Raw genomic sequence first — 21,249 nt, 5'->3', positions numbered from 1 at the left:
CCCACTACAATTTGGCCATTAATTCAACATCAGTTTCCTTTCATATTAGTTCTAGCGGTTGCCACAGTAATTACATTGGTAATTGCTGGCACCAACCTGTATTTTCCTTTTGCAATAACCATAAGTCAAAACTGCAGTTTTGTAAGCTTGCTCTTGTGATTCTGTAACACGCAGGGGACATGTATCTAAACCAGCTGCAACATATCGGACTGTGTGTGGAGGCTTGGCGTGGAAGGTTGGTTCACAGGGTAATTACTTTATGCTAGAAGTTTAATCCTAATGCGCATTTTGCAATAGTTCTTAGCAGTGGAGCCTTATCAATTTGGGTCTATTATATGGTCTACCTTTATATATAATTTCTTTTTCTGTTATCAATAAAATTTTCCTTTGTACCACCGAATTTAGAAAAAAAAATGATTCACCCCCACATGCCTCCTTGAAATTCCTAAGAATTATATTAGAACACCACTTTACTTAATACAAAAAAATAGTTAATACCACGATCTAGTAGATTGTGGTCCTAAGTTCGAATCTTGTAAACTGCTGATCTTGAATAACTGTTCTTTATTATCCTTTCACATTTGGATCTTTTCTCTTATCAGTTTTGTTTATTGTATAGTAGTTGTTACCATGCTACCTCTCAGATGCTTCCACATTTCAACCTAAGATAATGCATTATCGATAGTTGAATAGCTGTAACCACCACTAGGAAGTCATTGTTATTGTCTATTTGATAGTCTTTGTCCTTTTGTGTTCGTTTCTTTCCTCTTTTCCTCTCTCTTTCACTACACCTTCCTGGCTGGCGGTATGTCATTTCTCAAGTCTATATGCAAACATTATAGTATTACAAACTTTCATTTTTGTGAACTGAAGAAGCTTGACTTGGGTTTAAGTATTTCATTATCATTCGTTCGGCAACACAAACACAACCACTGCCATTTTTTTCATACATAGATATATTCTCTATACACACTTTTTGTTATACTGAGTGTAGCTTATATTGAAGTCACCGTTTACAGTAGGTATATTGATATCATAGACAAGAACCACTGGGACTTGGAGTTGAATGAAGCAGCGGCGAAGTTAGGAATTGTCGGGAGAGGCGTCAAATTTATAAAGGTAAAATGTTCTAAAAAAATGTAGGCATCCAAATTCTTTTAGATATTAGACAATATTAATGTCATTCATAATTTATCAACACAAATAAGTTACAATTGTTGTTGGCGAGGTTTTATGTTATGAAAACATTGCATATATAGACTCATTATTACTAGAAGTAAAAACATCTTTCTCATTACAAACAATAAACAACCAAACTATCAGTCAACCATGATCTCCTATTTTGTTATGCAATGATATTTTTATTCATAACAGAAAATGCTTTCTCTCCCAAGCGGTCACAACCGATAACACAAAAGCCAATATAAAAATGCACAGGGTCAGACGCCCTATTGTTGTAGTGTAGCTGCTACCACTGTAAATCCTTCACTGTATTATTTATTTTTGGCGTGAATTAATTTCAATGTGTGTTTTTATTAATGCTTTTGAATAAACAAATTTTCTGTAATAGTTAGCCTCCTCTGCTTCTTTGCTGTGACCTTCTAGCTATTGTCAACTTTAGAACACGAGCGGAGCAACAATGTGTAGTGAAGATGTAGATTACACAAGTTCAAATCTAGTCAATATTTTTTATTTTCATAAGCAATTTGTGGAGTTTTAGTAGTTTTGTTGCTAAAAGCAAATATATCAAAGATTTCATAGTACCGTTACTACCGTGACATCAAATTAAAAACCAAACAACTATATTAATTGCTCCTTTGTCGTTACAATTGTTGTGTTTGGCTCATATACTTATGAGTTATTAGTTGGCAACAATTTTGATAGTGTAACTTTCTGAATGCTACAGGGAAATGGCAGCAGCTATTTGTGACTTTGTATTTGGCTTTACAGGGAAATGGCAACAGCTATTTGTGACTTTGTGTTTGGCTTTCGGTTGTGGCATGGAAGTCTTGTTTCAAGAAAAGACATGGTGTCTGCCACAAGCAAAGTTGGAAGCAAGCAAGTCTTGACTTTGTGTTTGCTTGCACGCAACTGTGCATGTTTTATTTTCTATGCATTAAATGACAAATAGAGAAAAAGTTGTACTCTATAAGGTAGGTATAGAAAAGGGTGTTGCCATGTGAACTTAAGATTTTCTTGGTCTTTGGTTGTTGGCATAATTGTTGGTGCATAACTTTAAGTAAAGGAAATAGTTATGCTTTGATCCGGAGGAACACGTAGGAAAGCAAATAGAGAGTAAGAGTGAGAAACTCTTGTGGGGTAGAGTGAGGCTCTTGGGAAAATTATGTAAGTGTACAAGGGATTGGGTTTGGGTTATGTCGATTTAACTTAAATGTATCTTGTACTAATTATTCTCATAATGAAGAGCAATATTTCTTCAGGAACATAGGCAGGGTTTTGCCGAACCTTGTAGTTCTCTCTGTACCTTTATTTCTTGTATTTTAAACTGTTTAACTGTGAGTTTGTATTTTGGTGGGATACTCTGAATTTGGTTTTGCACTGACCGGCCAAAGCACAAGAGGTAATTACACTTAACCAGAAATATTTCCCGTCGCCCTACTCATTTTTCGTGTGAATAGGAAGATCGGGATATATTTCCGGCTTACAAAGAAGTTGTTGGTAGGCAAGAGTAGATTCAATAGAGTACTTTTGACCCAGTCCCCTCATGCAAAGCTGCTAAACCATCATTTCTTAGCATTTTCTGGGGTCAAAACCAAACCAAAGTATGCAGATTCGTTTCACACTGAAACTTCATATGTCCATATCTGGAAGAATATTTTATATTTTGAAGTCAATTTTGCCTGCCAGAAAATTATTTTGGTTGAATTTCCTAGAAGATGTGAAAACACATAAACCATAATTTTCTTTGTCCTCATTGACTTCGTATCGATCAGACCAGTTTTTTCGGTGATTCAATTTATAGATCAATCGAGTATTTCTGTTCTTACATTACTCTTAATCTTAGCTGCTCGATCATCGCTGACCAGGTGCGATCGATTAATGGCTTCTTCTTCTTCTTCTTCTTCTTCTGGCCTTGGTTGGAAATACGATGTGTTCATCAATTTCAGAGGGGAAGACACTCGCAAGGGCTTCGTCAGCCATCTCTACAACGCTCTGGCTAAGAAACCAATCAACGCCTTCATTGATGCCGAGAAGCTCAGAAAAGGCGACCACCTTTCCCAGCTCCTAACAGCGATTCGAGAGTCGAGGATTTCGATTGTAGTTTTCTCTCAAGACTATGCTTCTTCCACTTGGTGCTTGAAAGAACTTGTGCAAATCCTGGAATGCAAGGATACCAATAACCAGATTGTACTCCCCATTTTCTATGAAGTTGATCCGTCTGATGTTCGTAAACTCAAGAGAAAATTCGCCGAAGCTTTTGCTCAGCACGATCCTGATTCTAACGCCAAAATGGAAGAGGTTCAGAGCTGGAGATCCGCTCTTACGACTGCCACCGATTTAACCGGCTGGGATTCGCGAAACTATGAGTAAATTCTAATTTGTTTTAGTTTCCTTTTAATTTTTGGGATTTTTGTAACGTTTAGGGTAATTTGACAAATATTTAGATTTTAGTTTTAATTTCTATTTTTTTTGGAAACTAACAGATGAAAAAGACCCATTAATTATTATTTGGAGTTGTTGTTATATTGTTTTTAAAATTTGACAGGAATGATGCAGTGCTTATTGAGGAAATTGTAGAAGATGTTTATTCGAGATTGATCAAAATCTCATCAACATCAAGCAAAGATAATGGCTTGGTTGACATGGATTCTCACATGCATGAAATGCTTTCATTATTATATCCCTCCGAAGGTGAAACGAATAATGTTCGCGTTGTTGGAATATGGGGTATGGGTGGTTTAGGCAAAACAACCATCGCTAATGCTGTTTATGATAAAATCGCTTGTCGATTTGAAGCTTGTTGCTTTCTTAAAAATGTCAAGGAGGGTTTCATGAGGCACGGCGAACTACATATGCAGACACAACTTCTATCTAGTATCTCGGACAACAAGGTGGGGAGCTCTGACATATCGAGAAGAGGTTTTCAGGTGATGTTAAGAAGCCTTGGTCAGAGAAAAGTTCTTATTGTTGTTGATGATGTGGAAAAATTAGAACAAATTGAAGCTTTACTTGGAGAGCGACAATGCTTTGGTGGTGGAAGTAGGATTATTATCACAAGTAGAGATTCGCAGTTACTAAGCATAGCTGATGTGATATATAATCCCAAGACCTTGAGTGATTATGGAGCACTGGAACTCTTTAGGCGGCACGCCTTCAGAAAAAACCAACCCACCAGAGATTATGATAATCTCTCGACTTGTGCTGTAAAATATGCTCAAGGTCTGCCTTTAGCACTCAAAGTCCTGGGAGCTTTTCTTCATAACAAAACTATACGCGAGTGGGAAGATGAGTTAGAAAAAATAAGGAAAATTCCACGAAGGGGAATTCATGATGTGCTTAAATCAAGCTTCGATGGACTAGATGACACAGAGAGGGACATCTTTCTAGATATTGCATGTTTCTTTAAAGGGATGGAGAAAGACCATGCAACCCGAATTCTAGACGGTTGTGGTTTCCATCCTCATATAGGAATAAGAGTTCTAATCGATCGAGCTCTCATAACTGTCTCAGAGAAGGGGGAACTAGAGATGCATGATTCATTAGAGGAAATGGGTCGGGAAATCGTTCGCCAAGAATCTATCAGAGAGCCTGGGAGACGAAGTAGGTTGTGGAGTTATGAAGATGTTCATCACGTGCTAACTCAAAATACGGTGAGAAGTCTTTCTTATGTGGTTGTTAGTAGAAAGCTTCAACTTTTGACCAAAATCAATTACTTAGGCCCGTTTGATAACCATTTTTGTTTTTAATTTTTAATTTTTAGGTTTCATTGTTTTAATAATTGAAAATTGAAAACAATATTAAACTGAAGACGAAATAATTATCAAACGGCTTCTTTAAGAAACAAGCATTAATTTCATTATCTAAACTAAGGTTCTCTGTATTTTCTAATACTTTGATTTGCACAGGCTACGGAATCAATTGAAAGCATATTCGTGGATTTCTCGTACTCAGACTGGGTATGCTTAAATGCTGAAGCTTTTGTTAGTATGACTCAACTAAGACTTCTCAAGATCGGTCATAAGGGCTCAATTTTTGAAGATTACTACAAACACCACCTGATTGGGCCCCTTAAGTTACTTAACTTGAGGTATCTCTCCTTGTTTGAATTCCCTCTCAAGTCTTTGCCGTCCAACTTTCAATTGAAAAATCTTGTTGAACTTGACATGCAATTTAGTCTCATTGACCGACTTTGGGAAGGAACCCAGGTACGTACAATCATTACATGTTTTTATTTCTTTTAAATGTTTGGGTTTTGAGTGAGCTGTTTTACTAAGTAATGCATGTTTTCTTGAATGTTTTAACAGACGCTGAAAACGTTGAAATTCATCAATTTAAGTTATTGTGAATACCTTAAGGAAACCCCTGACTTCACAAATGTGCCGAATCTTGAGAGGCTAATTCTTCAATGTTGTACAAGGTTAGTTAAGGTTCACCCGTCTACTTCGACTCTTACAAACCTGGTTTTATTGAATCTGAATTCGTGCCATGACCTTAAGATTCTACCCAGCAACATTCGTATGAAATATCTCAAAACCTTTAATCTTTTTGGCTGCTTGAGCCTTGAGATGTTTCCAGAGATTTCAGAAGTGATTAAGGGGTTAGAAGAGCTTGATTTATCCAGGTCAAGAATTAAAGAATTGCCCCCGTCAATTAATAATCTCACGGGGTTGAGTCATTTCAACCTAAAAGATTGCAAGGAACTTAAGAGTCTACCCAGCAAAATTCGTATGAGATCTCTCAAAATCTTTAATCTTTCTGGCTGCTCTAGTCTTGAGATGTTTCCAGAGATTTTAGAAGGTATGGAGAAGTTGGAAGAGCTTAATTTAACCTGGTCAAAAATTAAAGAACTGCCCTCGTCAATTAATAATCTCACGGGATTGAGTCATTTGAACCTAGAACATTGCGAGGAACTTAAGAGTCTTCCAAGCAGCATTCGTATGAAATCTCTTAAAACCTTTAATCTTTATGGCTGCTCCAATCTTGAGATGTTTCCAGAGATTTTAGAAGGTATGGAGAAGTTAGAAGAGCTTGATTTATCCGGGTCAAAAATTAAAGAACTCCCTTCGTCAATTAATAATCTCACGGGGTTGATTCGTTTGAACCTAATACTTTGCAAGGAACTTAAGAGTCTTCCAAGCAGCATTCGTATGAAATCTCTCAAAACCTTTAACCTTTATGGTTGCACGAGTCTTGAGATGTTTCCAGAGATTTCAGAAGGTATGGAGGAGTTAGAGGAGCTTAATTTATCCGGGTCCAAAATTAAAGAACTGCCCCTGTCAATTAATAATCTCACGGGGTTGAGTCATTTCAAACTAAAACATTGCGAGGAACTTAAGAGTCTTCCAAGCTGCATTCATGTGAAATGTCTAAAAACCTTTAATCTTTATGGCTGCTCTAGTCTTGAGATGTTTCCATCGATTTCAGAAGGTATTGAGGGGTTAGAAAAGCTTGATTTATCCGGGGCAAAAATTGAAGAACTACCCCCGTCAATTAATAATCTCACGGGGTTGAGTCATTTCAACCTAAAACATTGCAAGCAACTTAAGAGTCTACCCAGCAAGATTCGTATGAGATCTCTCAAAACCTTTAATCTTTTTGGTTGCTCCAGTCTTGAGATGTTTCCAGAGATTTCAAAAGGTATGGAGGAGTTAGAAGAGCTTAATTTATCTGGGTCCAAAATTAAAGAATTGCCCCTGTCAATTAATAATCTCACGGGATTGAGTCATTTGAACCTAGAACATTGCGTGGAACTTAAGAGTCTTCCAAGCAGCATTCGTATGAAATCTCTCAAAACCTTTAAGCTTTATGGCTGCACCAATCTTGAGATGTTTCCAGAGATTTCAGAAGTTATTGAGGGATTAAAAGAGCTTAATTTATCCGGGTCCAAAATTAAAGAACTGCCCCTGTCAATTAATAATCTCACGGGGTTGAGTCATTTGAACCTAAAACATTGCGTGGAACTTAAGAGTCTTCCAAGCAGCATTCGTATGAAATCTCTCAAAACCCTTAATCTTTATGACTGCTCCAATCTTGAGATGTTTCCAGAGATTTTAGAAGGTATTGAGGAGTTAGAAGAGCTTGATTTATCCGGGTCAAAAATTAAAGAACTACCGCTGTCAATTAATAATCTCACGGGGTTGAGTTATTTAAGCCTGAAATATTGCGTGGAACTTAAGAGTCTTCCGAGCAGCATTTCTCAGCTCAAGTCCCTTGTCTCTCTCTCTCTTTCCGGTTCTACAAAATTTGAGGTGTTTCCAAGCATTGAAGAAAATATGGAAGGATTAAGATATCTTTTCTTGGATGGAACATCTATCAAAGAGCTTTCCCCCTGGATTGAACAGCTTACGGGGCTTCGGTATTTAAATCTGAGAAACTGCAAAAGCCTTGTACATCTTCCCGACACACTCTGTAATTTGGCACACCTTATCACAGACACATAGCTCTGTCTTGGCCTGAGTCCCTCTCCACCCCAACCCCCCCCCCCCCCCATTTCTAGGTAATCAAAATTCAAATCCTATTTTTGGTTCGGAATTAAAATTTGAAATTTGGGAAATTTTATTATCTGAATAAAGAAATAATTTTCAGGGGTTTTGGGTACTCTCTGCTGATAAACACATGGATACGAAGCTCTGTTTTGAAGCAATCAATCGGACACTACGCCGCGTTGCGGCGGCTTTGGTGGAATTGGCGTGGTCAGACGGCTAGCCACGGCCGCATATTTTGAAATCCACAATTCTTTTGATTTGTGCTTGTGCAGAAACTGTGAAGATATTGGTATGTCAATTCCCGTTGCTAACTTGCTAATGCCACCGGTGCTCTTCCAATTTGGGTGAAAGGTACTTTGCATTTCCTTTTATCTTGACGTTTCTATATCTGCAAATTACAGTGGATGAATGCTCTGAATTTGTGTAAATGATGGGGATTTTCAATTGCTTGTCGTATGAATCATCAGCAAACTCTGCATTCATCGGTTAAACCACGGTATTCAATACAACGAACAAGAGCTGCTATGCAGCCTTCTAAGTTTTACAGAAAAATGCATAGATGACATCCGTCTTGCCTTAACAAATACAATGGAGAAGTTACAACTCAAACTGTTATGCCAGTTTTAGTTGCATGCTCACATAAAATCTGCCAAAAATATACATATGTCAAGATTTTAACACCCTTGTGCACCATTTTTAACACCCTTGTGCACCATTTATTCCGCAGGCGAGTTTGATCTTTAAGTTTCTTTTGTTGGAAAATTTTGATCTTGAAGTCTGGCACACATGCTTTTGCAGGGAAGATGTATGAGATTGGATCGTCTGGAATTAGCAGCCTAAAAGGACACCTCAAGAGGAGGAATAAATAAGAGCCTCAACGAGTTCATCTCCCTCTTTAGAAGAATGTCCCTTGTACCAACTAATGCTAAAGCTGTAGACGCTAGAATTGAATGGTTCTAGTAGTTTCAGGTGACATTTATTATTTCTAGCATCTGTATATGTACTGTTTGGGGGACGTTATCGCCAGTGCCGGCCCTGGTCCAGTGCAAACAGTGCATCTGTTCAGGGCCGAAATTGTTTTGGGGCACTTCTTCCTTCACAAATTGCGACAGCGGTGACCAGAGCCTTTCTTCCAGACCAGTGTCCTTCAGTCGCAGCTTTCCTTATCAGCCTCTTGAACTCCGAAATCGCTGCAGAAATTGCCGAAAACTTGACTGAATTTTACAGAATCGGTCGCTGTCGTTCACCGCTGCAGTCCTCTGTGCACAGCTCATTGAGCTTTCCGGGTACTCTTGCTCCGAGCACACAGTGAGTAAGATACTAATATTTCACTAAAAAAATGCCCATTTATATGTTTAATTGTTAAATTTGTGATTAAAGTGAGTAACTTTGAGATACCCAGATTGTTAAATTGAGTGCTCTGCTTATTTTCCAGATTCAGACGAAAGATGGGTACTTCCTGGATTTTAGATGTGAAGGACTAATAGGAGTCGTGTTTGTTAGTGCAATTTCTGTGCCGTTTGAGATGTGAAGGACTAATGAGATTGCTCTGGTGGGGAGTGTTCCCCGTAACTGATACGTGAGTAAAATATTGATTCTCTAGACGCCTGATTAGCGAAAAGCCTTACTTTCATAGCTCCTTCCAATTTTTTCAACATATTGGCCCCACCAAGTTGATTTGAAATATTTCAAATTCTGAATGTGTAGCTCACTATTTGGTGCCCCCTGATCTGAAGTTTTCAGGTTCTGTTGAAATTTCCTTTCTTGAAACTAACTATTGTGTAAATTGATGAACATCCATCGGATACATTTTAAATTTGGCTCTAATTTGCTTCAAACTCAATTGTAATTGGTTACTGGCTTTTCTTGATCTTGACCAGGTGGTTCATGGTTCTTAAATTCTTCAGAAGAATAAATGGGATTCGTCCTTGCAGATGAAGGTTTCGATTTATGGGTAGGGACACACATCTTTATCAGAAGAGAATAAGATTTATGCTATACTGTAGGATTTTTGGAATTGGAGTTGGCAGGACTTGGTTGTATTTGATCTACCAGAAATGATGCGCTGCAGGTATTCGACAACAAGCTCCGAAGTCTTTGTTGCTGGACATTCACAGTTCTTACATCTCTTCATCTACTTCACATCTCCTTCCCTTGCTGCTACTTTTGGTGTTTACTCAATTTATTCATGTTATTAGGGAACAATCATGTCTTTAGCTGCTCTCATCCAGCCGGATATCGCAGAACTGGCTGAAGTTGCCGCTCGTTTGTACTTTATATGCAGCCAATGGGGCGTTGACATTTTGGATTCAATATGTGATGGCCATGTTGACTGCTTGGAGTGGTTGTATATATTTTGCTTTTGATCGTCGGGATTTCGATACTATGTTCCCCCAGTTGTATGTTTATTCTTAAAAGTAATATAATATGGGCGTGAGGGCCTAGCCCCCCAGCTTCGACTGGGTTCCAGCCCTCTTTAAATATTTCTTTTTAATTTATGTTGTTGTACTGGAAAAGGGCACATTATTCGCTCCAGGCACCAAAAAATTCAGGACCGGCACTAGTCTAATATCCTAGTGGAGAAGCATTTGGGTTCTACTCAGAAGTCCCGAGTTCGAAATTCCCCCTCCCATAATGTAATAGTTTCAAAGTCTCCTTAATATCTTTTTTTTTTTTTAATGTTTGCAAAGAATTTGTCTAATTTTGAACGCATAAGAAATGAAAATGGTTAACTAAGTCACTCATTAAAAGTAATAATTTCAGACTTGATCATCTTATATATGAATGAGAATGTATCATTTTTTTATTTTTTTATTACGAACAATATTTCATTAATATATACATTAAAGAGAGGGAAAAATGTTTAAACTCGAAACATAATGAGTTAAAAAATAAACCTTATCATCAGAACAATTCATCACTTGCAATTCATAATGTTTGCATAAGGCAAGTAACCTTCTCAACAGTGGCGGCTTTGGAGGAGGACGAAGTATTCGATCACACAGAACCTTCGATATCTCAAGGACAATCACCGCACCTAAAGTCATCTCCAACCGATCAAATCAAATGGTCATAGGGCTAAAAATAGCTTGGAATGACAAGAAAACCGTCTTCAAGCAAGGCTAGGCCAAATGGCTTGTTGGGCCCCATCTGGCCAAAACCCCCAAATCAAGCCAACGGGTTGGCCATTTCCAGTCAGCCAACCAGTTCTCCAGCGGCAGAATGTCAAGCTTGACTTTATAGCAAGTGCAACAATACCACGCTTTCTTCGTTATTGTGGCAAGTGGCACTCAAAATATGTCAGAAAACCTTATTTTAATACGGTAGTTTAATTTAATTAACTATATTAATTCAATTAAAATAATAAATTCTTTAGGGGATTATTTTTGGTCTATGACATTTTGGCCCTCTCGGTTGGAGATGCGTTTATTGTCAAAGGGCTATGTTTGGCCCATGATTCTTTGGCCCCCCGGTTAGAGATGGTATAAAATATGACATGCATTGTTTATTAAAATATAATTTCTTGCAAAACTATAAGGATAAACATGATCTTTCAGACCTAATTCGATTGGAGATGGCCTAACCTTATGCTTCCTATAATAAAATTTTAAATGTGACATACCGAACGACTACTCGAATCTAACGACTAATTACTATTATTATTTTTTTTTTTCTGAAAAACAATAGGAAAAAATGAGAGAAGAATCAGCCACTTCCCTCCATATTTTTTTTATTTTTTATTTTTTTCCGGTCACTCACTCTCTCTCCCCTTGTTTCTCTCCTAATCGTAGAGTTCGGTAGTTTACCAAAAAATAAAAATCCTAGAGTTCGGTAGTTGATAAGTGTTCTGCACATGGTCGGTGCTTCAAGATTTACATTTGTTTTGCCTCCATTTCTCAGAGAGCCTTCTTCTCTGCTTCTCTGGAATTTACCAGTGAAAGAAACCTCAAGAGAAACAGAAAGCTCTGCCTTCTGGTTTGAGAGAGAGAGAGAGATGCTCTGCTGCGGCAGACTTTTGGCCGTGTCTTTCCCCGTAAATCGGTGCAGTCCGTACAAACTGCATAGCGCCGGCTGCTCCAAATTCAGCTACCCAAGAAGCCCCATATCAACAAGCAGCTCCAGATGGCGATCCCTGGCCATGGCTTCGGAGCCCGACTCCTCCTCTTTCGCTCCGTCTGTCGATTCTGATCCCAATCCCGCCGCCGATACAAACCCCGCCGGGTACCACCCCCCCTCTCTCTAGGAAATTAACAGAAAATGGAAATTTAAAGTTCCAAGCTTTGGATTTTTACTTTGCACTGTGAAATTTATGAGATTGCAGACAGCTTACTGGTCTTTGAAAGTTTGTAACTTCATTTGAAAAACCCATGTGATTTATCTGCTGTTGATGTTAATTAACCGAGCAATGATACGGAAATTGCTTTTTTAGCCTGTAATTTTTAGTTTTTACATGCTTAATTGTGCAGATTTTGTATCATAGAGGGGCCTGAAACAGTGCAGGACTTTGCCACAATGGAGCTGCAAGAAATTCAAGATAATATTCGGAGTCGGCGCAACAAAATTTTCTTGCATATGGAGGAGGTGAGAGCAATTGCTAGTTGCTGCCACTTTCTCAGTTTAGCATGTTTTAAATTACTCTCCAATTGCCATTAGAAATGTGTTCTTTAAGAATGAGCTTCGATATGCGAAGGTTCGCAGGCTGAGGATACAACAGCGGATTAAACGCGCAGAGCTTGGAGCGGTAAATGAAGATCAAGAAAACGAACTTCCTAGTTTTCCATCATTCATTCCATTTTTGCCTCCCCTGGTAAGCTGCTGACCCTGTGAAGACATGTATTTTCATATCCCGGACTTGTTTTAGCCATATTTTGTTGTAGCCTTTTGTCGGTTCATAAAAAACTGCGAAAACTAGTGTTTGTGCAAAGTATTAATCACAAGGTGAATGCATTGGTTGCAGAGTTCAGACAACCTTAAGCAGTATTATGCTGTATGTTATTCAATTATTGCGGGGTTTATCCTTTTCGGTGGCCTCATAGCACCCTCCGTAAGTTCTTTATGCATTAACTTGTTGTGATTAGTTTTAACAGTTATTAGTAAACATTATTTTATTTTACTGGTCCGACAATACGGTTTTGAATTTGCAAGTAAAAAAACGAGGAAACATGTCAAATAAGTGTAGTTTCTGCTTATAAAACATGGATTCGGTTATGTTTCTAACTCTCTGCCGACAATTACGTTTACATCTTTCAGTTGGAGTTGAAGCTTGGAATAGGAGGCACATCGTATAAAGATTTTATAGTAAATATGCATCTGCCGTTGCAGTTGAGGTATGGCTCATATCTCAGGCTATTAGCCCTCCTGTTCTCTAGTAATTATCGTTTTGAAATTTTGTACCATCTATCGTGTTATGAATCTAAAAATTCAATTGTTACTGTTTTCGGTCTGTAACATAGGAATCAAATACTTTGGGAACTGATATAGTCAAATTTTACAAGGATCCTCAATTTTTACACATTAGAAAAACCCAGGATGTCAGCTATCTTGAAACGAAGCTAAATAATGTTGATACCATGTTGTTACCAGTTTCGTTTATTGATCTCCTATACTTTCAAACTGCAGTCAAGTTGATCCCATAGTGGCGTCGTTTTCTGGAGGAGCAGTTGGAGTGATCTCAGCATTGATGGTAGTTGAAATAAACAATGCGAAACAGCAGGAGCATAAACGATGCAAATATTGTCTTGGAACTGGTGTGATAATGTCCTCTATTTCTGACTTTTAGTTTTATGTACTGTAGCTTTAAATATATACGATGGAGATGTTCGGATTGGTTTCATATGTCAACTTACCTGTGTATTTGATACTTACGCAGGATATCTTGCTTGTGCTCGTTGCTCCAGCACTGGAACCCTTGTTCTTACTGAACCATTATCGACAGCTGATGGCGGAAACCAACCCCTATCTCTGCCAAAAACTGAACGATGTTCAAATTGCTCAGGAGCGGGAAAGGTTAGACATATAATTATGTCCGTTGAATGTTTATTGCATACTAAATTCCTTTTAGTGCCTGCCGCTTAGATGCACTATATTCACATGTTTGGTGATACTTTTATTTGTCGGGCATGTGAAAGACAATTCAGAAGAAAAAAATTGCACTGGAAATGACGTTTAAGATTAATTTAGTAGCAAAATTTTGAGAGATGACTTCCAAATGGCAGCTATATCTAACATTGCGTCCGTAAATGTGGCAGGTAATGTGCCCGACATGCCTTTGCACTGGAATAGCGATGGCAAGTGAACACGACCCTCGGATCGATCCCTTTGATTAGAAGTGGAGCGGCATCGGTAGTCGTTCCCTTACCACTTACAACCTTCTTTCTTTCTTTTGATGCAAATGCAATACATACATCCTCTCATAAGTCGTGTCATAAGCAAGGAACGTCTGTATACATCAACTGTTCAACTTTGTTTTAAAACATCTTTCTGGTGAAGAATCAATTTCTTTCGAGGTATCGCCGTTGTGCACGGAATCAAAACTGCCTTGTTGCTCGTCCCAATGGTTAACGAGGGAATTGTTATTAGCATTCACCAAAGTTAGAACAACACCAAAATCACAATTTTGGAGAAAACGTTGGAAAAGTGGCGAAGTGACAACACACACACACACATACATAAACATAACTTGAACTTAGCTTGCATTTTGCACAACAAATACTTGTAATATCAAGATATACGGACAACAGAATGAAAACGCCTAGCTCCAGGGTTTCCCAGGGTTTCTCAATTTCACCGGAGAGGCGGCCGGGAGCCATTACGCCAAGTTTGAAGTGGAGATAGCAAAGAGTAACGGGAATGAAGGACTAGTCCGCATCAGATGCTGTTACAACAATGGAGGTGGAGCTCTCGCATACAAAAACTAGTAGCACATTGAGGTTTGGAGCCGGCTTTCCGGTCTTTTAAGTTTGGAGATGACGGCTACATCCTAGCCAGTTAGGTAGGTTAACGGCAACATCCTAGCCAGCTTTCCTGTAATTGCAGATGACGGAAAGGTCAAGAGTGGGTTTACAGGAGCATTCAAGTTTGGAGAAACTGAGACAATATTAAGTAATGCACAGGAGGCTGCGTGCAAGGTTGTTCCGACACCCTTGGTAGCTGGGAAGTAATTACCATCAACATGGATGATGACGTTTACACTGGTGCCAATACCTTCGACAAGAAGTTCGACACCAACAAAGAAATGTCTTCTCATCCAATGCTCAGCGATATATTCTCGGAATTTCACGATACAGTTAAATGGCTACATTATTGTTCAGAAAATTTACATATTTTGTGTCTTATTACCAATCCTACATTCGATACCATTGAATTTACTGGTAAAAATACATTTCTGTAACGATCCTCCGATGGTAGATCTTCGTCTTTCTTCTTCAACCACTTTCTTCAGGGAATTGCTGATGTCACCCAATGCCCAAGCTACCGAGATGTGAGGGCGCGGATCCTGTGATCACCAACACCCCATGAAGTGATTTAGTTTTTTGAGCAATGAGTAGTATTCAGGCACAATCTTGTTTTTCGAGTTTGAAAAACACGAAAAAGCTTATACACCTCATTCACAGCTTGAATCTGCTTTGTTATCTGAAATCAATGGAAGTTGAAATATTTCAGACTTGTAGACAATGAAAGCTGCTTCAACCGTGCATTAATACGAAAACAGGTATGCTTCTAGTAACCACGTTTCACCTCTCCAGGATATCAGAGTGGTCTGACGGGCCTCAAGGGGCGTGGAGGGTACGAGAGGTGTTGCAAGTCACGAGCAGAGTTGTTGGGTGGGCGGGTCATCGTTGGGATGTCGCAGATCTGTTTCACGTTTTAAATCCCATCGTTAAGACAGTCTACACCAATCTTTAGACCAAAAACCTATCCTATCCAGTTCAATCCTAACCTAACTAGTCTGAAATACCAATTCCAATCTTGTCCGGCCCGCCAAACATGCCCTAAGTATCATAGGCTTATACTCACATGACAGGATTAGGAACATGATTTACGCCAGGACAACACATGTTAAAACCATGAGCATATCATGCATTAGTTTTCGTTTGTGTTTTTCATGTTACAAGTGCATCGAAGACCAAATCTAAGCTAATAAGCAAGCAAGATATCAATATTTCAAAATCCCATGACCTTCGGCAAGTACTTACTAAATCTTAAGCCCATATAACAACTGAAAACATTTAGAATTGCACCAAGAGAGAAAGCTAGCAATCATACCTCAGCTAACCCAGCAGCAATGATTTCGATAGACACAAAGGTCCGGGTCTGATCATCATTAACAAAAACCTCCCACTTGCTAAAATCAATCCAATACCTGTTTCACAATAACAAAATGTGTTAAACCGAAAATGGACAAAAAATTTGCAGGCTTACAGAATTATGTTAAATAACAGAACTAACTTCACGCAATGCGGACAAGAGAATGTAAATGTAACCATACCGCCTCTGAATCTGAAGCTTCTGCCGCAGCATTGTCACCAAGGAATCAATCTGGTGCACCCGAATCGGAACAGTTCTTCCGAGACTTATATGGAACTCTCTGCCTAAAGCAACTTGTTCAAGCTTGTGCTCGTCCTTACGCAGAATGTCAAGCGGGAAGTCAACGTCAACCGCATGGAGACCAGGCACCAGAGAAGCTAGCTTGTTCAAAAACAAGGCCATCTCTTTCCTTGGTGCTGGTGGTATATAAACTGGAACCACACAATTAAACAAGCAAAAACTAAGTGCAAAGCGATCGCATTTGCTAATGGAGCTGAAAATTTCGAGAATTTTGATAACCTGGGATGTATACATGTACTGCGTAGTTCCCTTCGACGTGAGGAAAGTTCCGAACTCTGCTCGGCTGGGCGCTTGCCGATAAGTCCAGAAATCCTTCAGAGGCAAAACATCAAACACTTGGTGGGCAACTCGGAAAAAGCCATCACAGCAGAAAGCTAAAAGATGAAATTGATGGGAATCAGAGGTTACCGAAGGAATTGGGGCTGTCGAGAAGTGAAAGAGGAGGTGGAGGCAGCGCAGGGGTCGGTTCTTGAGGGTTGTTGAGCTCCGGAGGTGGTGGTGAAGGTGGAGCCGGCGACTCGGAGTCTGAGCCCGACGACGAGTCTCCGTACGAGGCAATCAGGGCCTCCATTTCTCTCTCGCGCTAAAAGCGAACCAGTACGTTCTTAATTTGGGTAACTAGAAGTAGAACGAGAAGACCGGAGATAATGGGCCTCATAATTGGGCCCACTAGGCCGAGGCCCGAGGTCCGTGATTTCGAACTGCGCGATTAGGAGGGAAAAACAATCAAAGAGAAACGTACACATTTGGTCTTCTTCACTCCTTCTTCTTTCTAGGGTTGCAAAGGTCATTCTGCAAATATGTGATCGCAAAGGTCATTCTGCATTGAATTGTTTTCAACATGGATGTCAAATTTGTCACCATGTTGCTGCTACTTGCTTTGATTGGAATAAGAATTTTACAGGCACATCAGAGCATTTCTCTCAGGGTTTATCCTCATCTATGCCAACTCCAATGCCTACTGGGTTATATGGTGAAGCACCTAGCTAGAATCCATGTGGTCCTTCACAAGGCATGATTCCACAGTCTAATAGCTCCCAGTTTTAGTATCTTGTCATACCATATCTCTCAACTACATCCTCACAAAATCTTCATCTTGCTATGCAAGCACGAGCTGGTGCATCATCCTCAACTCTTCAACAAGATTTCTGGTTTCTTGACTTGGACCATATGACCTCAGATTTGTCAAACTTGCACATGGCAACAAATTTATCCATCAAATGATATTGTGACCAGTGCTAGTGGTGAAGGTTTAGCTATCAAACATATTGGTTCCTCTTCTCTTCTCACTAAGTCACATAATTTCAAGTTAAACTCTATGTTACATGTTCCAAAACTGTCACAACACTTATTATCTATGAATCAGTTGTGCAAAGATAATCAGTGTCGTTGTATCATTAATGATGTTTCTCTCTATCTACAGGACAAGGTCACCGGGAGAGTGCTATTCCAAGGGCTGAGTAATAATGTTGTCTATCCACTTCCCATAATCAAACCACAGAGGTCTATTTCTCCTGTTTTTAATCCAGTTGCATTTGTGGGATAAAAGATTTCTTCTACATTGTGACATTGTCGATTAGGTCATCCTGCACATTCCATTGTCACTGCAACACTTGATAAGTCTTGTATATCTTTTCCTTGTAACTCTCAATCTCATACTTGTAAAGCTTGTTTGCAAGGCAAGTTTACCAAGTTCCCTTTTCCTGTAATTGCTTCGAAGTTACTTACTCCATTTAAAGTAATTCACATAGATGTTTGGGTCCCTCACCTAGTCTGTCTATAGAAGGTTACAAGTATTATGTTTCCTTCATTGATGAATGTACAAGATATACTTGGATTTTTCCATTAAATAATAAAATTGCAGTGTTCACTGTTTTTGTCAACTTTCTTACTTTTGTCTCGATTTATTTTGATGCTCATGTAAAAATTTTGCAAAGTGATAGGGGTGGGGAATATGTTAGTACTCAGTTTAAGCAATTTCTTCTTACCAAAGGCATTGTTCATCAAAAATATTGTCTTTATACCCTATACCATAATGGGTTAGCTGAGAGAAAAAATCAACATATTGTTGAAACAGCTATTACCTTTTTACAACAAGTTTCATTACCTTCAAAATTCTAGTTCCATGCCTGTGCCACTGCTACTTTTCTTATAAACAGAATGCCCACACCTACCCTACATATGCAGTCTCCTTTTGAAATGCTATATAAATCTCCACCTAAGCTTGATCATTTGAGAATTTTTGGGTGTTTATGTTATGCTTCATTGAAACCCTATAGAAGCACTAAACTTGAACCTAAAACTACTAAGTGTATTTTTCTGGGGTATGCTACACAATACAAAGGGTATATTTGCTTCTCTCTCAAAGATCAGAAACTGTTAGTATCTAGACATGTTATTTTTTATGAATCCAAGTTTCCTACAGACTCTAATGCTTTGGGTTTCAATCCTCAAGTTACTTCTGGTCATTCTTCCTCACCAGTGTCTGTTGTGCATTCAAACACATTCATTCATCCACCTAGTGTTTCTTCCACATTTCCATTTATTGGTCCCACTTCTCTTACCTCTAAATCACGGCATGTTACTCAGTCATCATCCTCTCAACCCACTAGTTCTGGTGATCTTGTCTCTTATTCCACAAGTGGTGTGCCTTCTTCAGAGGTTTTGCCTACTGTGTATTCAAAAGATCATCCAAATACTACAATGTCTCAAGTGGATGATCTCCAACTAGTGTGTATCAATGCTCAAAATTGTCATCCCATGCAAACCCAGTCTAAGTCTAGGATTATGAAAAAGAAGGTGTTTTCTGCTAAGGTGGATCAGGCTTCTGAAATCAAGGAACCTAAGTCTTTTTCTAGTGCAATCAAGTGTGTTCAATGGCAAAATGCCATGAAATAAGAGATGGATGCTTTGATTCAACAACGTACTTGGAAGCTTGTGCCCTTACCATCTGACAAAAATCTTGTTGGTTGTAAATGGATCTACAAGATTAAAAGAAATCCAGATGGTTCAGTGGCTAGGTACAAGGCTAGACTTGTAGCTAAGGGGTATTCTCAAGAAGTTGGTATTAACTATTATGAAACCTTTAGCCATGTGATCAAACCAACCATAGTTCGATTGGTTCTATCGTTGGCTGCATCTCATAATTGGAAACTCATACAGTTAGATGTCAATAACGCTTTTTTGCATGGCTTTCTTGAGGAATAAGTTTTTATGTCTCAGCCCTAAGGGTTTGTGGATTCTACCTATCCAGATTATGTGTGCAAACTGGAGAGGTCTTTATATGGTCTCAAGCAAGCTCCCAGAGCCTAGCATGACATGTTTTCAGGTTATTTGCCTAAGCTTGGGTTCAAGTCATCATATGCAGATCCTTCTTTATTTGTCAAGTGTGATGGTTCATCAATTATTGTTCTCTTATTATATGTTAATGATATCGGTGGATAACTCCAGATGAACAAGAATTGCAAATCTGATTTCCAACTACGAAGACAATCACTCTACGATCGCAGAGAAGCAAGAATCACATATATACTCCAACAATGGCAATCGTCCTTGAATCTATTCAATTACTTCAAGAAACTAAATTCTCAACAAATTTTGGCATCGGCCTTTCATCAAATCAACATATAACTCTTCAATTAACCAAAAAACTATGGCATCGGCCTTCAATCAACTCAAATCACTTCAAGAAATTGAAAATTCTCAACAAATTTTGGCATCGGCCTTTCATCAAATCAACATATAACTCTTCAATTAACCAAAAAACTATGGCATCGGCCTTCAATTACACTTCAATTCAAACGAAATTTCAGAAGAAGAACACTAAACTCTTTTAGGGTTTCCAACGCAAAGAACAAATATCCAGAGACAAAGCCCATAAGCAATATCACCTTCTTACCAGTCGAAGCAATGGAAACGATGAACCAGTACCATTGCGCAAGCAAGAACGACTCTGGATACCATCTTAACAGTAGAGATGAATTCCATAGAAATTAAGAAATACACTGAAGAAGGAAGCTTAGAGGAGAAGTCAGAAAGAATTACAATATATTTCTCTAACTGTTTTAGGTATTACAACCTCTTACAAAATAAAGGAAAGGAAAAGGTATTTATACTATTCTATCTAGTAAGCCATATGTGCACATGTTTTGCACGTGTAGTAGTAATGACACAGCCTATATACTTATCCAATAGTAATTATTGTAGACAAGTTGAATGAAAAGAATAGGCCTAATCGGATAAATGGTTTTCGTGGTCATAAGGTATTCGGATGATAGCCCCTGTGGTAAAAAATTTCGGATTTAAACCCCTGTGGTCTAAGTCTGTTAGGATTTATGCCCTTCTGTTAAATAATGTTGACGTGCCTGCCACATATATGCCACGTGGCAAAAATAATAATTTTTAATTTTTTTTTTAAAAAACCTGAATTTAAAAAAAAAAAAAAACCCAGAAGCTCCCCCCGCCCTTCGCCCTTCCCCCCCCGCTGGACTTCTTCTTCTTCTTCTTCTTGCCGGAGACCAGCTCCCCCCCCCCCCCCCCCGCCGGAGCCCTCTCCCCGCGCGACCCTCCTCCCTCTCCTTCTTCCTTCTTCTTCTTCCCGCCGGTCTCCCCGCGCGACTTCTTCTTCTTCTTCTTCTTCTTCTTCTTCTTCTTCTTCTTCTTCTTCTTCTTCTTCTTCTTCTTCTTCTTCTTCTTCTTCTTCTTCTTCTTCTTCTTCTTCTTCTTCTTCTTCTTCTTCTTCTTCTTCTTCTTCTTCTTCTTCTTCTTCTTCTTCTTCTTCTTCTTCCTCCCGCCAGAGACCAGCTCCCCCCCTCGCCGGACTGGGTTTTTTATTTTTTATTTTTTTGTAAAAATTCAGGTTTTTAAAAAAAAAAATTAAAAATTATTATTTTTGCCACATGGCAGACATTTGGCAGCCACGTGGCATATATGTGGCAGCCACGTCAGCATTATTTAACAAAAGGGCATAAATCCT

At 38.9% G+C, this 21,249-nt stretch overlaps 3 protein-coding genes and 1 long non-coding RNA gene across 21 annotated transcripts; 3 read left to right on the top strand and 1 right to left on the bottom strand.

Moving 5' to 3' along the window:
- The first annotated feature begins 876 nt into the window (after positions 1-876).
- Positions 877-2,444, top strand: LOC139197607 (uncharacterized). The gene is made up of 2 exons (XR_011583146.1): positions 877-1,119; positions 1,907-2,444. It is a non-coding gene; the product is annotated as an uncharacterized lncRNA (long non-coding RNA).
- Positions 2,445-2,683: 239 nt separating this feature from the next.
- LOC103439003 (disease resistance protein RPV1-like) lies at positions 2,684-10,148 on the top strand. Of its 16 annotated transcripts, none has more exons than XM_070825443.1 (10): positions 2,684-3,548; positions 3,728-4,832; positions 5,088-5,387; positions 5,487-7,678; positions 7,768-8,018; positions 8,466-8,975; positions 9,103-9,246; positions 9,375-9,410; positions 9,548-9,621; positions 9,739-10,148. In XM_070825443.1, exons 1-4 carry the CDS (start codon positions 3,061-3,063, stop codon positions 7,620-7,622), a joined length of 4,029 nt encoding a protein of 1,342 aa, XP_070681544.1. In that variant the 5' UTR covers positions 2,684-3,060; the 3' UTR covers positions 7,623-7,678; positions 7,768-8,018; positions 8,466-8,975; positions 9,103-9,246; positions 9,375-9,410; positions 9,548-9,621; positions 9,739-10,148. The 16 variants fall into 16 exon arrangements, with proteins under 16 accessions (XP_070681544.1, XP_070681539.1, XP_070681548.1 ...); XM_070825438.1 differs by having other exon boundaries at positions 9,548-9,738; positions 9,866-10,148; XM_070825447.1 differs by having other exon boundaries at positions 8,466-8,979; positions 9,866-10,148.
- Positions 10,149-11,415: 1,267 nt separating this feature from the next.
- LOC103427583 (protein ORANGE, chloroplastic-like) lies at positions 11,416-14,176 on the top strand. The gene is made up of 8 exons (XM_029106034.2): positions 11,416-11,888; positions 12,134-12,248; positions 12,358-12,474; positions 12,625-12,711; positions 12,918-12,994; positions 13,287-13,414; positions 13,537-13,673; positions 13,916-14,176. Exons 1-8 carry the CDS (start codon positions 11,521-11,523, stop codon positions 13,991-13,993), a joined length of 1,107 nt encoding a protein of 368 aa, XP_028961867.1. The 5' UTR covers positions 11,416-11,520; the 3' UTR covers positions 13,994-14,176.
- A 730-nt stretch (positions 14,177-14,906) lies between these two features.
- On the bottom strand, positions 14,907-16,927 carry LOC114826144 (uncharacterized). 3 transcript variants are annotated; one of them, XM_029106047.2, is made up of 7 exons: positions 16,683-16,918; positions 16,494-16,586; positions 16,156-16,405; positions 15,933-16,029; positions 15,405-15,521; positions 15,270-15,299; positions 14,907-15,162 (listed from the first exon to the last, which is right to left on the bottom strand). In XM_029106047.2, exons 1-5 carry the CDS (start codon positions 16,843-16,845, stop codon positions 15,417-15,419), a joined length of 708 nt encoding a protein of 235 aa, XP_028961880.1. In that variant the 5' UTR covers positions 16,846-16,918; the 3' UTR covers positions 14,907-15,162; positions 15,270-15,299; positions 15,405-15,416. The 3 variants fall into 3 exon arrangements, with proteins under 3 accessions (XP_028961880.1, XP_028961877.1, XP_028961879.1); XM_029106044.2 differs by lacking the exon at positions 15,405-15,521 and having other exon boundaries at positions 16,683-16,927; XM_029106046.2 differs by having other exon boundaries at positions 15,161-15,299; positions 16,683-16,917.
- Positions 16,928-21,249: the final 4,322 nt, after the last annotated feature.

Source organism: Malus domestica, chromosome 07 (genome assembly GCF_042453785.1).
Source record: "Malus domestica chromosome 07, GDT2T_hap1".
Taxonomy (NCBI): domain Eukaryota; kingdom Viridiplantae; phylum Streptophyta; class Magnoliopsida; order Rosales; family Rosaceae; genus Malus; species Malus domestica.
Note: the sequence above shows the minus strand (reverse complement) of the source record. Positions and strands in the feature narration are given on the sequence as shown.